The sequence below is a fragment of the Trichoderma camerunense genome, assembly GCF_050948025.1.
Source record: "Trichoderma camerunense strain CBS 138272 chromosome Unknown V8C40scaffold_2, whole genome shotgun sequence".
Taxonomy (NCBI): Eukaryota; Fungi; Ascomycota; class Sordariomycetes; order Hypocreales; family Hypocreaceae; genus Trichoderma; species Trichoderma camerunense.
In genome coordinates, this window is record NW_028145368.1 from 3,215,053 (window position 1) to 3,230,116 (window position 15,064).

Here is a 15,064-nt window from a genome sequence, read left to right on the forward strand (position 1 = left end):
GAATACGTCTAATCTCTCTCCCCGATCTCGACGACACTCCTCACTCTGGTGATACAAACCTTGGCCCCATCAATTGCCACACCGGCGCCAAAGAGAGTTCAAAGATGGCAATTACCGCTGAAAAGGCTCGCAAAGAGCCTAAAACGATATGTGATCTCATTGAAGAATGGTCAAAGAAGCAGCCTGACCATGTTGCCATTTCTTTTGGTGAAAGAAAGATTACATACGCTGAGCTTGACAATGCTACATCTCATATTGCATGGCTTTTACTGCAGAGAGGAATCAAAGCCAGCGACAAAATTCCTGTCATGGCTCAGAGAAGCCCCGAAATGGTCATTTGTTTCCTAGGCGTTCTTAAAACAGGCGCTTCGTACGTGCCCATCGGTGTGGAATCCTGGAGCAAAGATCGCATCCAATCAACGCTGGAGCGAGTATCTGCGCGTGTCGTTCTGAATACCAGCACAGAGAAATATCCCGGATATGAGGAGATTTCGCTGAAAGAAATCGAGCGTGCTTTTGCACCGAACATCGAGCAACACTGGGACAACGAACTGGATCGCCCCTGGAAACGAATCGATCCTAGTGACCTTGCCTTTATAATTTTTACGTCAGGCACAACCTCTACGCCAAAGGGGGTCATGATTCCTCACAGTTCAGTCCTAAATTATGTCCAGCAAGGGGGAGAAATAACACCGTTCAACTTGAGCTCGTCTCCAGCTGATATCGTTATTTTAATCTTTTCTCCTGCTTTCGATGCTTGCACGGCTGTTACCGTGTCGGCATTGTGTAATGGCGCGGAGCTCAAGATTGCCACTCCGGCTGATTTCTTGTACACTGCGACACTCTGCACAATCATGGCATGTACACCTTCAGTGTTGGCTACGATTCAGGATCCGGCGAGCTACTCCAACCTGAGAGCCATCATGATTGGAGGAGAAGCAGCACCGGCTTCACTTGTTCGCAAGTGGGCAGCATCTTTACCAACTTCTCCCATATATAACTTCTATGGGCCTACGGAAACTACTTTCGCATGTCTAGTGTCTCGGCTTTACCCTGATAAGCCGGTCACTTTAGGGCTTCCGATGTCAAACAGCCGTATGATACTACTTGATGGGCAAGTTGAGTCTCACTACGGAGAGATTTGCATTGCCGGACCAGGCCTAGCCAGAGGTTACTATGAGAATGAATCACTCACAGCTGAAAAATTTGTTTACTGGCAAGGCGAAAGGATATATCGTACTGGGGATTTTGCGCGATTGACGGACCACGGGCTAGAATTTGCCGGACGCAAGGATAACATTGTTAAGAACCGTGGATTCCTTGTGAGTCTTGATGGACAAGTGATTCCCATGTTATGCAGCCACCCGAAGGTTATGGCGGCTACGGCTTTTATGCATCAAGGCCGCCTTGTGGCATTTGTAACGCCGGAAGACATTGATGGGGTCGCGTTGCGGAAGATCTTGACTGAGAAATACGATTCCTTCATTATCCCGGATATTATTCGTCCAGTGGAAATCCTTCCACTTACTGCAAATGATAAAATCGACAACCGTGCCTTACAAGCGCTGCTGAATGGCGACAATCTAGTACATGATGTGTCCAGTCATGGCTCAAAAATGGATATACTGAAAGCCGCGCTTTCTTTTGCCATATCTCTACCGCCATCGGAGATCACTGATAATTGTTCTTTTGCCGAATTAGGAGGAAATTCCTTGGCAGGATTGAAGGTGCTATCTTTTCTGCGTACAAAAGGATTCCACATGCGACTTGGGCCGCTTTTTGATCTACCAAATCTCTCTGCTATTCATGATGCTATGGTAACATTTGATGGGACCGAAGAAGAGGCTGACATTTCAGACCATAATACAGCTCTAGCTTCAGGACCCATGACGTCGCTTCAGACCAAGATGATTCGCACAGGACTTAGAAATCCTGCCACGAGCTATATGCTATTGCGTATGACTCTCCCACATTCAGGTAATGCATTTAGTGCGGAAACACTTCAATCCGCATGGCAACAAGTCATTGAGAGGCATTCGATCTTTCGCACAGCCTTCAATCTCAAAGACCAAACTCAACATGTACAACAAAAGCTCAACTTTGACTGGCAAAATGAGGAGACAACTCGCGATCAGCTAGAACGTGTGATTCGGATTCGCTCTGAAGAAATGCGCAAGAGGATCTCACACTTGGAAGATGGAGACACATTTATCCCCATTTCAGCCTATCGCTTGATCACAGTTCCCAATGTTGCTTCTACTTTCTTAGCTCTGGTGCACCACAGTTTAGTGGATGGTTGGTCATTTAGCATCATATTAGAAGAGCTCCGTCAAGCACTAGATGGAAAGCTGCTCTCAGAGCCTCCGCAATTCATCAATTTTGCTCTGGCTCAAAAGCGACTGCAACAAGACCCTCAAGGCAATGAATTTTGGGGAAAATGCTCAAGGGATGGTTTGGCACAACCGAAGCTGAGTCTGCCGAAACCATTGGCCGATGTTTCAGTGGCTGACTGGTCCAAGAGCCTGCAAGTCAACCTTGGATTTGGATCGAAGGAGCTGGAAGCCAAAGGCCTCCTTCGTCGTATTACACCAGCGACGGCAATATATACAGCATGGGGATTGGTGTTATCAAATTATAGCTTTTCTGACCGAGTGGCCTTTGGTGTGGTATTTTCTGGAAGGAATATCGATGCAACGGGAGCCGATCGAGTCGTCGGGCCGCTGCTCAACACATGCCCGTTTCCCCTTGAGTTCAAAGAAAGCCAATCTGTGGCTGAAATACTTTCGGAAGCTCAGAGTCAGCTCCTACAAATGCTCGAGTTCCAGTGGTGCGCTGATAATGCTCTGGCCAAAATGCCATCCGAAAGGATAGCCAATGCTTTCCAGACAATTGTGGTCGTGGAGTACGATCTCCCGTCACAATCGGGGTCTTGCGAGGCGATACCAGAGCCATGGAAAATTGAACGAGAAGACATGATGGAATTCGGCATAACTTTGCTTCTTGAGGATGAAAGCGATGGTAGTCTTCGTGCTCGTATTCTGTACGATGGCTCGCTATACACCGAGCAGAGTATCGTCGGTCTTTTGAACCATTTTAAGCGTGCGATCGACGGGTTACTCGACTGCGGCAATAGTCAAATACAGCAAGTTAGAAACCGTATAATCATGGAAGAAGAGAGAAAAACGCTTTTAAGTCCATCGAAACAAGAGCGAGGAAGCGACCATCAAGGATACGATACAGTCAAAGATGCTTTTGAAGCTGCTGCAGCGAAGTGGCCAGATTTAACAGCTTTGGAGTCGACCCGTGGTTCAATGACTTATCGGGAGTTGGATGAATCTGCTAATAAGCTGGCCAACCATCTCCAATCTATAACGAAACCTGGAGATGTTGTTGGTATTCTTACCGATGGATCCATACACTGGGTTATAGCAATTCTGTCTGCTCTCAAAGCGGGCTGTATATGCTGTCCCATTGATGTTAGTCTTCCAGCAGCACGGATTGAAGTCATCATCCAACAAAGCGGTGCCACCACTTTTATCGCCGCCAACAAAGATTGCGCACGAGTGCTTCAAGATTTCCAAGGAAGTCGTATCATAGTTTCTGACGAGTTTCTCGCGTCGTGCAAGACACCATCGTCTTCAACTGGAACTGTTTCAAAGCCGAAAGATGTCATCTATCTTGTTTTCACGTCAGGAAGCACCGGTATCCCAAAAGGTATAATAATCTGTCCACTGTTGGCATCGAGTTCCTTGGCTACGACGTTGACTTCCTCTATAGGTGTTGCTTTGCATAATCGTAGCATTCTTATGGTCATCGACGATGAGGTAAATCGAATGTTCTCTGGGCCTGGCCGCCGACATGCTCAAGTCTATGCTCTCGGTGAGTGAAACACGCTTTATTTACATATGCCTTGCCACAGAAGAATTCTCTCTGACGTTGACTCACTCACCATTTTGTTGAATAGGTTTCGACGTAGTGCTTGTTGAGCTATTTGGATCAATCTGTTATGGTGGGACACTAGTTTTGAAAGACCCTAGTGATCCTCTGGGGCACCTCAAGCGTGTAGACGCAACCTATTCTACGCCATCACTGCTAGCAGCTCTGTCACCAAAAGAATTCCCCAACCTCGAAACGATTGGTCTTGCCGGAGAACCTGTTCCCCAGAGCCTCGCAGATAGGTGGTCACATAAGCGCTTGTTCAATTTTTACGGACCGAGCGAGGTGAGTCACAGTCAATCCTTAGACATATGTAGATGGATTTATGAGAGAGTCGACTGACACTGCTGGTTGCTGGTGAAAGTGTGGACCTATCTCGACTCGAACTGAGCTTCGCCCTGGACAGCAAGTCACCATCGGAAAAGCAGTCCCCCATCTGGATATCTACCTATTGGATCATCACCGGTGTTTAGTTCCACTTGGAGTCACAGCAGAGATTTACATCTCCGGAGACCAAATTACTGACGAATACTGGAATCTACAATCCGAAACTTCAAATGCATTTGTTCCAAACCCTTTCTCTCCCGGCAAAGTCATGTATAAGACGGGAGATCTCGGTTATTGGACACAAGACATGAAAGTAGCCTACGTGGGACGAATTGACAACCAAGTAAAATTGCGGGGATACCGAATTGAAATGGAAGAAGTCGAACGCGCTCTTTTGCGTGCTGACCCCTCCATACAAAGTGCTGTTGCAATTGTCGTCGACCGTGTCCGTCTTGTCGCCTTTGTCACGCCAAGTACCGTTGATGTTTTATTAGTTGGACGAATGGTCAAGAAATTTCTACCAGCCTACGCTTGCCCTGCCCAAGTAATAGCGATAGAATCTTTGCCGCAATCGTCTAATCTCAAAATTGACCGCAAAGCTCTTCAGGATTTCGCTACTGAAAACCTGGATCAAGGAGATGCACCGTCAGCGCCGACAGAAAAGATGATAGCAGAAATCTGGAGAAAAGTTCTCGACTTCCCAGGTCATGATAATGAGCGAAGAATTTCACGAGATGATGATTTCTTAGCCATCGGTGGAAACTCGCTATTAGCTATCAAGGCAGCTCGTTTAATCGCTGAGCGCACGGGTCATCACACGCCGGTGCCACTTCTCATCAGAGAAACAGTTCTATCGAATCTTGCAAAGGAAATCGATCGATTTGCAGCTCTTGATGAACTAGAAGATGGAATTACTACGTTCAAGTCGTTCCTATCCACTCTGTCCGCTCTGCCAACTTTAATGGCGGCCCAAATACCGTCGCAACTCGAAGAAGAGTTCTATTTATGGCACACCATGTCGAACACGAAGTCGCTCTTCAACACCGCATTCCAATTCATCATTAAAGGCGATATCAACATTGAGCTGTTGAATGAATGTTTGATCTCTGTAATCCAAGAAAACCCAATTCTTCGAGCCCGCTATGTCCTCAAAGAAGGGTCCATATACCGACTCGTCAGCGATAAAGTTACTCCACCTTTGGTCTTCTCAGGGCGATCTATAGATTCCAAGGAGCTACAGGCCCTGATCGATAAACCTTTTGACCTGGCCCATGACCAACTCATCAGGGCGGTTATCTGTACGAAGAAAGATAATCGTGTTACGACAAAGACGTCACTCTCACTTATAACGCATCATATCATCACAGATAAGGCATCACTTGCCCTTTTACTACAATCAATTAGCCAAAAATATTTAGCGGTAGCCGATGCCGCTGTTTCCAATGGGCAAGCTGTTGATGAAAATACGCACAAGGGCACCTATATCGAATGGACGCAGTGGCTTCAAAAGAACATATCCCTACCTGCAACGCCAACAAAATTAGCGAAGCGAGAATTTTGGAACGATCGTGTTAGGAGAATAGAGACAGTTCCGTTATTAAGCAAACGTGAACTTGGAAGGCCCGGTCATGAGATACCTGGTTATGAATCCATCCTCATCTCAACTACGGACGGTAAGGGCTTTTCGCAGCGTATGGCCCTAGCTGCGTCCGCAATTACACTTTATACAGTGTTCGGTTACAGCGACATTGTATTCGGAATTCCATATATGAATCGAGACGAGCCTGGGGCGGCGAACATTATGGGCCTCATTCTCGACAGGCTACCAGTGCGCATAAAACTCGATGATAATAACATGGCGGACTCCAGTAAGCTCATTAACGATATCGTGTCGGAAATTAACCTTTCGGTTGAAAACCAGATGCCTTATTCAGAAATTTTACAATTTGCAAAAGATCGGAGATCTCTCTTTGATGTTGTGGTTATTTATCACTGGCAGTCTGACGCACTGGAGCACTCCCTCAAGATACCTGGCGCTCAGGTTTCGAGCGAACGCATTCGAGCGCGAGGAGCCAAATTTACATTGCAGCTAGAGTTTAGCGAGCAGGATGATGGACTGCACTGCGGCATCGAGTACAATGCTGGCGTTCTGTCTCCGCCGCAAATGGCAGCGATTATGTCCTTCATCCCGACCGTCTTCAAGGGCCTTCTATCTGGCTCGGCACCAACTGAAATTCTTTTCTCATTTAGGCTATTGAATGACTACGATCCATTGGAAGCTATGCCGTCTTATCACAAGAGGGTTAATGAGGTTCGCAAGGCTTTTTCTGAGGCACTAGGCGTTCAGACAGAGGGCATTACACCCGAGACGACACTGTATGACCTGGGAGGAACATCTATAACAGCACTCCGGCTTCACTATTTATTAGGTGAGAAAGGGTTACGTGGAGATTTGTGCGATATACTTAGAGCGCCTTCTCTAGGAGAGATTGCCTGGATGTTCCAGTAAAGTAGATCGTAAAACATTGAGAGTGCGCACCGCAGAATTTTGACTCCCCAAACAGACATTCTATCTATTAACCAGAGAAAATATGGTTCGCTATCTGTCAAATATTACCATCTCTAAAACAAGAGTAGGCTACCCCGTAGATCAAGGACCTAGGCATAGCAACATGTAACATTTATAATAAGAACGGTGATATCAGATTGTAGAGTCACTGTCATAACATGTACCCATTTCCTTTCCATGCCTTCGGACCTCAGCTAGGGCATCTGCCACTCGCTTCAAGGTTACATACAAGATTTGGGAATCTATTGGCTGATAACGACTCTCGGTCTCCGTCGATGAGATGCTGTCAATACGCTGACGAACGATATTCACAGTAGACTTGCTCTTTGCCATGATGCGATTTACTAGCAACAGTTTCACCGCAGTGCCTTCTTCCTCCGACACATTCCATGTGCCAAAGTTGATAGAAGGCGGCTTATGAGCGTCCCGACTTCTCGCATTGTTGCAATTGATGATGGCCCAGTTGAAAACAGTCTGCAACAAGACCATGATCAGGAAGAGAACCTGGCTGTCTAGCCAGCAGGGGTCGCAGGCAAGAGCACGGCTCGAGCAGTCAAGAATCATTGTGGCCATAGACAGTATAATGTCGAGACGCCGATTCCCTTGCTTGCGCTCAATGCCGCTGAGAGAGCATTGCATTCCAGTGAGCATCTTCAAGCAAATGCAATTGGACAGTGACGATGCCGTTTGTCTCTGCTCGCCTCTTATAGGTGGTAACTGCTTGGGCCTTTTATGAACCTCGTGAGAAAAATTAGGAGAATTCGAGTTCGAGTTGTTGGGCTGCATCAATGACGGCGGAGACCCATTTGCTGCTACTTCATAGCTCCGCGATCGACGCCCTACGCCTGAATCGCTGTCTTGGCCATTGGACAGGATATCAGTGTCAGGATTACTAGTGAATAAGATATCAAGGAAATCTATACCAGTTATTACACATGATTGCTGATAAAATATCTCCAGCCCGAAATAGAAGGCACTTACCTGGTACGAATTGAGGATCTTTACCAGTCGGAGATTGCGAAGAGAAGAATAGTGGCATTTCAAAATCCAATATGCTACTTAACTCCATGCTTAGATCGGGAGTGGGATCATTTATGACGGGTGTGCATGCAGTGCATGAAGGTGCTGTGATAGATAAGACCGTAGGTAGAGAAGCTTCGACGTCCGACGATGGCGATGTTGTTGTTGCTGGTATTTCTTTCTCTTGTTGGTCTTGATGAGTGTTTAGCATTACTGGCCAGTCGCCTTGAAATGAGTTGTTTGCTGAGGCTTGAATACACCCATTGATAGTGGAATTTGCGCCGCCGGCGATTGCGAGCCCTAGCCTTTCGAGCGTTCTTTTATTCCGGCTGCCTTTTGGCTTTCCTAACTTTGCCATGTAACTATATGTACATTGAAGATTGCTAGATATGAGGTTATTTATGGCCAATCTTTGTTTGCGCCCTTGGAATCCCGTTATCGCAGGCTTTCGGTTCTCTTACGTACGAGTTGCAGCACTTTTTGCACGGCTGTCCTCCTGAGCATCGCACTTTGGACGCATGGCAGACATCGCAGGCAGACCGAAGTCGCCTGCGCTGCTGGCTGGCTGAGACTTCCATTATTATATCTTAATGGTCATGCCAGCGTAGTGACAGAGGTCATCAATCAGGAAGCACCTCTTAACGCGCTCGAGGTAGAGTGTTTGATGAAATTCGCGCTCGGGGACTTTTCGTGTCCCTCCAACTGTCAGTGCTTACGAAGGCTGCCTTGACCAGCGTTGGTCGGACATTCAATCCTCCCACAGGGGTATCGGCCAGTAGGTGGGGGCAATGTTGCATTGATTTATGCATGCCTATGGAGTGATACGTATGTAATACTGTAATACTGTAATACTGTGTCTATCTCGAACGAATTACGTGAGAAAGATGCATGTGCGTGCTGACCGGATGAAATGTCCGGACATCTTGGCACCTCAGGAATCCTGTGAGGTAAAGAGGAAGGGGGGATAGTAACACTGGAAGAATACCGGTTGAAGATGACGGCCATTGTACTCGTATGCTAACAAGAAGCCGAATAACTGCAGAGCTGCTCAATAAATAATAAATTTCGAAATCGAAATTACCGTGCCGCTGAGACTATGAGAAGTCGGGGGTACCTATGCATATGTTTTGATGCCGGAGTCGTTTTAAGTACATGTACCTCAGGCACAATTCTCGTATCTTGCCCGAGTTCCGGACACGAAGTTGCCACTCTACCAATTAGGTAAAATCTACCAATTAGGGAAAATAATGCCCTGCTTCATCTCATCGGATGCAGCATACAAATACTTTTGATCTAGGATTTGGCATTTGATAAAGTAGTATATAGAGTGGATAAAAAGTGACTGGATGATGTACATAACGTTCAACAATTTGGCCTCAATCTTACTTTCCCACAAAGAAACTCCGTAAACAACTCTCACTCAACCTCTTCCGTCACTGTAGGATCTTGTACTCATTCACGCACAACGAAACTTGCCAATTTATCATGAAGCAAACCCCTGGTCTCAGCGGCACGAGGCGTACATATCACGTAATCACGGTTATCCTCGCTTTACCACCCTATTGATGACCAGTCACGCCTTCATTCACTTTATATCATATAACATCCACTTTCCATCATACAGCATTCACTTTCCATCATACAACACACTCGCCTTTCCGCCTTCGTAGTTCAGACAGAGCAGCTACCTTCAATTCGTTTCTGGCTGCCATCTTGTCGAAATAGTCGAGATCGAGATGCGCGATTGACACAAGCAATATGAAAGTGAATTACAATACCGTTGAACAATTTATGGACATTGTGAATAATTCCAATGTTGCCATTGAGCGTACTCAGTCACCTCGCGTCATGTCTGTTACCTAAGTGAGCAGATTCACCAAAATGAAAGTAGCAATTCTAACTCGTGTACTGAGTGACTACAACTGAGTGAAGCTGCGCGGTAAGCGATTTTCGCCTTCCGGATACGGCTGACCAGCTTCGCTCCGGGCCATATCATTAACCCATTGTTCATTCCCCAGCAGCTCAAGCTTAGGCCCTTTCTGCGCCCATTTCATGGCCAGATAATACCAAGATAACGCATTTCCAACAGTCGAAACTTCGTCTGAAACGCCGGTTTTTGCGGCTTGAGACATCCGATCGTGCAATTTGAGGTCTGTGAACAACTCCATCAAATGACCAGCGACTGCTTTCCAATCGCCCGGTTCAACGAGGAAGCCGTCGATTTTATCTTTGATCTGAAGGGGGATCCCGCCAGCATATGTAGCAATGACAGGGCGACCCGCATGGAGTGCCTCAGAGACCTTGACTTCGAAACCTTCGTATGTGGAAAGCTGTAGGACGACATGGGCATTTGCCATGAGACAGTTCAATAGCTGATCACATGGATCCAAGCGCATGACGCTCACGTCGCCCATGATGTGGGGATATTTTGTTTCTAACTGCGTCATTACTTGATCGTAAATGGCAATACCATCGGGGTCATCAACAGACGCATTGCCGCAGCTTTGTTCGGATAAAGTTAGTATTTATGTATGAAGCATACAAAACGGGGAAACTGACATGACGAGCTGGGGGATAGCGACGCCACCATGCTTTTCGAGCTGTTCTCGGAAACAAGCGTACTAAAATGCCACAGCCGGGCCTTGTTAGCTCAAGAAAGTACTAAAAGTTGGAGATGGTTTATGCTATTGGTCGTACTCACAGCATCAACAACTGTTGGTAGTCCCTTGGCGGGATCAAAGCGGGATACTTGGATGATATATCTCCCTAAGTTGGGTTTAGCATATGATGAAGGTATCTCTTGGATAAACGCTGCATTTACTCACTTCTTGGCCATTGCAACTCTGTCATTCGTTCTCCACGGCATTTGACGTTGTACAGATGGCCGTAGTATCCAGTATCCCAGATTTCCATCGGTTTATTTAAGCCATCCAGCCTAGACGAGTATTAGTATGACGGTTTCCCTTTGTCTTTCACGCAATACATACCAATCGGTTGTTGCAGGCATGTACAGCACCTTCTCCTTAGGCACATTATGGGGCACAAAAGAAGGAATCGGGTGGCTAATGAATAAGTCGGCTTGCTTGATATTTTGCCAGAGGAAGTCCCAGATATCTGCTTGAGGAGAGCCAGCGACTTTGATCAAGTCGGTTCGAATCTGAATATGCGATCGGTAAAATACTGGCCGCGATGGTGTAAGTTTCTTGATTTGCGGAATGAGACAAGGCATTTGGGGATCATCAATAATAATGACATCGGCGCCGCCTTTATCTGGTCGGCACAATGGTCCGTCGTTTGAGAACCAATACCGTTTGCCGTTGTCGGTAATCCAGTCCACTATCGCGTTCTTTTCGTCCGCAGAGATGAATTTACCATCCTCGCTCACCCCTTGCAGCGTATTGTGGATATTTTTGGTAATTCGAAACACTCCCGGGTGAGGTTTTGGAACTACAATTCTTCAATTAGTATCCGGATGCGCGTAACGAATATTGGTTTTTGTGGGAATGAATAACGTACCGTACCAGCGGAGATCTACTCCCAACGCACGAGAAAATCTCACGAGAGCGTGCCTCATCAATGCAACGCCGCCACCTTGAGGAGTGCTGCTGAAGAAAGCAATTTTGGTCTTATGCTTTCGTAAATTTTTTGCATAATGCATCACCGCCTCCCAAGTCGCGGAATTGCATGTAGTTTTGTAATCCTCGACCGAAATGAGCGGCGCTTGAAATGATGCATCAACTTCTACAATACCACGCCAGGCAACTTGTAAAAGAGGTGCCAACGAAGGACCAAAGTTCCTAGGACAGTCAATCAGTTATACGACCATATTTATACGGGTGAATCATGAACCAGGTATCATAGCGTACATGATGCATTTTCGTGCCATTGAATCAGCTTGTTCGTCCACTCGTTTGGTGAGCCAGAGACTTATCCTCTCTGTATGTTCATGAGGCTGCTGAATAACAAGAGGAACAATGTCCAATTCCAGCCAAAGACGAGAGCAAAGCGTTGGGCTCGTCGTCTGCAACGCACGGGGAAGGCCAGCGCCTACAACTTTAACGAAAGTTGTATGCTCGTACCACCTGATTGACTTGATGATGTAGTCGGCAATGAAATCGCGACCATTTGAGCCTTCTGGTGGTGAAATTTTTTTAATCGCAAAATCGAGTAGGTAAGTAGCATCACGAACAGCAAAGGAAACCAAGTACTCTTTGTACCCGGATGATGTGGCTGATATTCCAATGAATACAGGCTAAGAAAATCAGGTTAGCTACTGAAGAATTGTCTTGGTTCCCTTCTTTTTCTTGGTAACAAAAGACATTAAATATTCTTTGGGACACCCTTTGAAATAGATAGCATGAAGCTCACGGCGGAGACTGACAGTCAGGCTAAGGCCGAAACATCCTTCTTTCTCGACCAGTTTTTCCGCTTGCGACTTGCGACGAAGCGAAGCGCTGACGTGAAACTCTTGGTTAGACGTATCAGTCATCTTGATGGTTTGTTTTTTATTGTTTCTTTCTGTTATAACGATGAATTTTTCCAAATGCAAAAATCGTTGGACTTATAGGATGTGTGGTAAATTATACGATGGCTAAGTACGACGTGAGGCCAGTTTCGGAGACCTCCGTCCAGGCGTATTGTGTTCATGCAAGTTCAGCCAAAACAAACAAGTCAAAAAGGCCAAACTCAATTCCGGGATGAAGTGCGTATTTATAGCCGAATCTTCCAATTTAATGGCTAGCCCTCTGTAGGATATGAATGATTGCGTGGCGTGGATTGTCGCGGCTGAGCATCTGGAGATGGTGCGCTGAGATGGCGTACTGTGTCGAGAGATTCCTACACGAAGGTACGAGATCTTGAGGTGGCATCATTATGACATCAAACATTCAAGTATGTGCGGGTGCCTCCAGGCTTTCAAAAATAAGCTCTTTTAGAGCCACATATATATGTTTGAAGGCGAGACAAAAGCCCTAACGAGGCGATGAACTCTATCGCTCGGGACAGCGCCACAATAGATGATCGAACAAATTGTTGTCTACTACTGCAATACTTTACAATATCACTATCGTGGGATAAAATTATCTATACTCCATATGTAAATCGAAACAGCTGGCTGTGGCAAGCTTGGCATGTGCAAGCAGGCCCGAGGCACTGAGGCTATGCATCTGCAACATGTGATGCACATATCATCATGCTGGACGGCTATTATCGCACCACCAAAGATACTAGTACTTTGAAGGTATTTACATTTGTATTTGAACTTCAATTGATAGTAAGTAATATCTAATTTCTCATTTGCATAAGTACGAATGCATCTTACACCGTCGACTTCCCAAGAGCCCACCAAGGTCCATATACTCAATTTATCGTCTGAATACAGGTGGCATCATGCCGTGGAACGCTAGCGCTTGTAGTTCTCGTCAGTCCACCCACGGGTAACGGCAGCGGCTTCTTCCACACCCATCGCCGCATCTGATCCAAATTTTGCCTCCACGCTTCGCAAATTGGCTTTATAGCCATATGATAACAGCGGAGCTTGCTCATTGGGGTCAGTTTCTAGATCGGTGAACCTCCATTCATACTTGCTAAATACAGGGACAATTAATCTCCAGTTTGGCTGGCGAGCATCCCTAACTGCAATTGTTAAGCCGCCTGGGTTCATGACAGTAAACTGCCAGCCTCCTTGTCCAGTTATCTTTGAGAATTTCTGCAACAGTCGCAAGAGAGATTGGCTCTCGTAATTTCGAACCATATCATGAGCTGCGCGAGCCTCAGAGAGCGAGAGAGATTCGGTCTCTGTGAGAAGATCTAAGATGGTGGGAAGAATTTGGATGGAAGAAACTGAATCATCAATGATGATATATGGTAGTTTAGGATGTGACATGGCAATTTGCGACATGTGGATTGGAATAGGCAGTGATGGTTCCGCGCTCTGCGATAGAAAGGTCATGGTCGCCAACAGCTACCACCAGAATCCAGCCAGCTACATTTTGTTCATCCAATATCTCAAGTATTTTGTTCAGCCAGGGATCGACGTAGCCCACGGCGTTTAAATCATGGGATAAGCCGTCGTGATCCGTATCGCCTGCCAACGAAACATATTCTTCGTCTGTCGGAATGCCAAAGTCGTAATGTGTTGAGCGCGTCAGATGAGACAAGAAGAGCCTCTCGTTATTCCTCTAAGCTGATGTGAGAATATCTCGCAGGTAATCTCCTATGGCAACTTTAAGCATGCTGTAATAGTTAGCATCGGTTAGATTGACTGGACCAAGTTTGGTTACCTCGTCTTTCAACTCCTACCAACCGGGTGGATCGATAAATCCAATCTTTGGCATGAGACGATCCTGCTTGTCATATCTGATTGTTACAGACTGCATAAAAGCTGTCTTCCATTTGAACTACTTGAAACGTTCACCGGACGCCTCATCGCCACTATGGTCTAATTGATTCAACGCCTCAAAAATATGGAGTAAGCACGGTTGGTAGATGTGGTGATCTGTATCAACATCGAAGTCGGTAGCCAGTGGACTTATACCACAACGAGTCCCCACTAAGCTCTTCAACGTGTAGGTGCTCGCGGTGAATGCATTATTCGCATTGCGGCCCCCGCGTGGTGTGCCGATTTCATGGCCAAAGCCGTCTTCGAAGTTTCCCGTGAGATACTTTGCGGTTAAAGTAAGCGATGATAAAGTCTTCTGAGCCTCGAATGGCAACGACGAGTTCTTGAACAATTGAACAAGACGCTCCCATATATAGCCGTCTCTCTTCAAATGAAAGACAACTTTCCGCGTACTCTCAAGCTTAATTTACAAATGTGTCGGATAGGGACGTTGCCTAGATTTCCACGTAGAGTCGGAAGTAAATCATCATCGAGATCCGAGAGTTTCAATGGCTCTTCTGAAGCTTGATAGTGTTCTTTGTCTACGGCAAACCAATCCTCAAAACCGCGGAGAGACGCATTATTCGGCAGCCACGCCCAGTGAGTTGGTTCATGTAGAGCTGTATGGCTATCCAGCATGCTGTTGGTGTTGCCCGAGATGACAAGAAGGCTTGCTAATGAAGGCTTTGAGAGGAAGAAACTCACAAATGGTATAATTGGTAAAGTCCAAGACATGAATATCAGGATTGAGGATCAAGGGCACGTTGTGAAGTATGATCACTAGCCATAGTAAATAACGCCGTGAAAGTAGAAATCGCGATGAATAGATAGCG

The 15,064-nt window shown here is 46.2% G+C and overlaps 4 protein-coding genes across 4 annotated transcripts; 1 reads left to right on the plus strand and 3 right to left on the minus strand.

The window, feature by feature from the left end:
- The first annotated feature begins 97 nt into the window (after positions 1 to 97).
- On the plus strand, positions 98 to 6,868 carry V8C40DRAFT_282828 (putative non-ribosomal peptide synthetase SirP). The gene is made up of 4 exons (XM_083221853.1): positions 98 to 3,714; positions 3,778 to 3,879; positions 3,965 to 4,221; positions 4,301 to 6,868. Exons 1-4 carry the CDS (start codon positions 105 to 107, stop codon positions 6,770 to 6,772), a joined length of 6,441 nt encoding a protein of 2,146 aa, XP_083078492.1. The 5' UTR covers positions 98 to 104; the 3' UTR covers positions 6,773 to 6,868.
- Positions 6,697 to 8,645, minus strand: V8C40DRAFT_234466 (Zn(II)2Cys6 transcription factor domain-containing protein). Its single transcript, XM_083213623.1, has 3 exons — positions 8,318 to 8,645; positions 7,814 to 8,235; positions 6,697 to 7,749 (listed from the first exon to the last, which is right to left on the minus strand). Exons 1-3 carry the CDS (start codon positions 8,428 to 8,430, stop codon positions 6,965 to 6,967), a joined length of 1,320 nt encoding a protein of 439 aa, XP_083078493.1. The 5' UTR covers positions 8,431 to 8,645; the 3' UTR covers positions 6,697 to 6,964.
- A 470-nt stretch (positions 8,646 to 9,115) lies between these two features.
- Positions 9,116 to 12,529, minus strand: V8C40DRAFT_234469 (uncharacterized protein). The gene is made up of 8 exons (XM_083213624.1): positions 12,234 to 12,529; positions 11,719 to 12,104; positions 11,369 to 11,649; positions 10,840 to 11,299; positions 10,678 to 10,787; positions 10,554 to 10,618; positions 10,412 to 10,473; positions 9,116 to 10,354 (listed from the first exon to the last, which is right to left on the minus strand). Exons 1-8 carry the CDS (start codon positions 12,339 to 12,341, stop codon positions 9,769 to 9,771), a joined length of 2,058 nt encoding a protein of 685 aa, XP_083078494.1. The 5' UTR covers positions 12,342 to 12,529; the 3' UTR covers positions 9,116 to 9,768.
- A 302-nt stretch (positions 12,530 to 12,831) lies between these two features.
- On the minus strand, positions 12,832 to 14,073 carry V8C40DRAFT_234476 (uncharacterized protein). Its single transcript, XM_083213625.1, has 2 exons — positions 13,233 to 14,073; positions 12,832 to 13,124 (listed from the first exon to the last, which is right to left on the minus strand). The coding sequence occupies exon 1, from the start codon at positions 13,800 to 13,802 to the stop codon at positions 13,254 to 13,256; it is 549 nt and encodes a 182-aa protein (XP_083078495.1). The 5' UTR covers positions 13,803 to 14,073; the 3' UTR covers positions 12,832 to 13,124; positions 13,233 to 13,253.
- Positions 14,074 to 15,064: the final 991 nt, after the last annotated feature.

Coding starts and splice junctions, on each gene's coding strand:
- V8C40DRAFT_282828 (XM_083221853.1), top strand. CDS start 105: ATGGCAATTACCGCTGAAAAGGCTCGCAAAGAGCCTAAAACGATATGT. Junction 3,715..3,777: donor AAGCACCGGTATCCCAAAAG/GTATAATAATCT, acceptor CTTCCTCTATAG/GTGTTGCTTTGCATAATCGT. Junction 4,222..4,300: donor ATTTTTACGGACCGAGCGAG/GTGAGTCACAGT, acceptor TGCTGGTGAAAG/TGTGGACCTATCTCGACTCG.
- V8C40DRAFT_234466 (XM_083213623.1), bottom strand. CDS start 8,430: ATGGAAGTCTCAGCCAGCCAGCAGCGCAGGCGACTTCGGTCTGCCTGC. Junction 8,236..8,317: donor TGCAAAAAGTGCTGCAACTC/GTACGTAAGAGA, acceptor CCTCATATCTAG/CAATCTTCAATGTACATATA. Junction 7,750..7,813: donor AGATCCTCAATTCGTACCAG/GTAAGTGCCTTC, acceptor TAACTGGTATAG/ATTTCCTTGATATCTTATTC.
- V8C40DRAFT_234469 (XM_083213624.1), bottom strand. CDS start 12,341: ATGACTGATACGTCTAACCAAGAGTTTCACGTCAGCGCTTCGCTTCGT. Junction 12,105..12,233: donor GTTTCGGCCTTAGCCTGACT/GTCAGTCTCCGC, acceptor TGATTTTCTTAG/CCTGTATTCATTGGAATATC. Junction 10,788..10,839: donor ATGCCTGCAACAACCGATTG/GTATGTATTGCG, acceptor ATACTCGTCTAG/GCTGGATGGCTTAAATAAAC.
- V8C40DRAFT_234476 (XM_083213625.1), bottom strand. CDS start 13,802: ATGACCTTTCTATCGCAGAGCGCGGAACCATCACTGCCTATTCCAATC.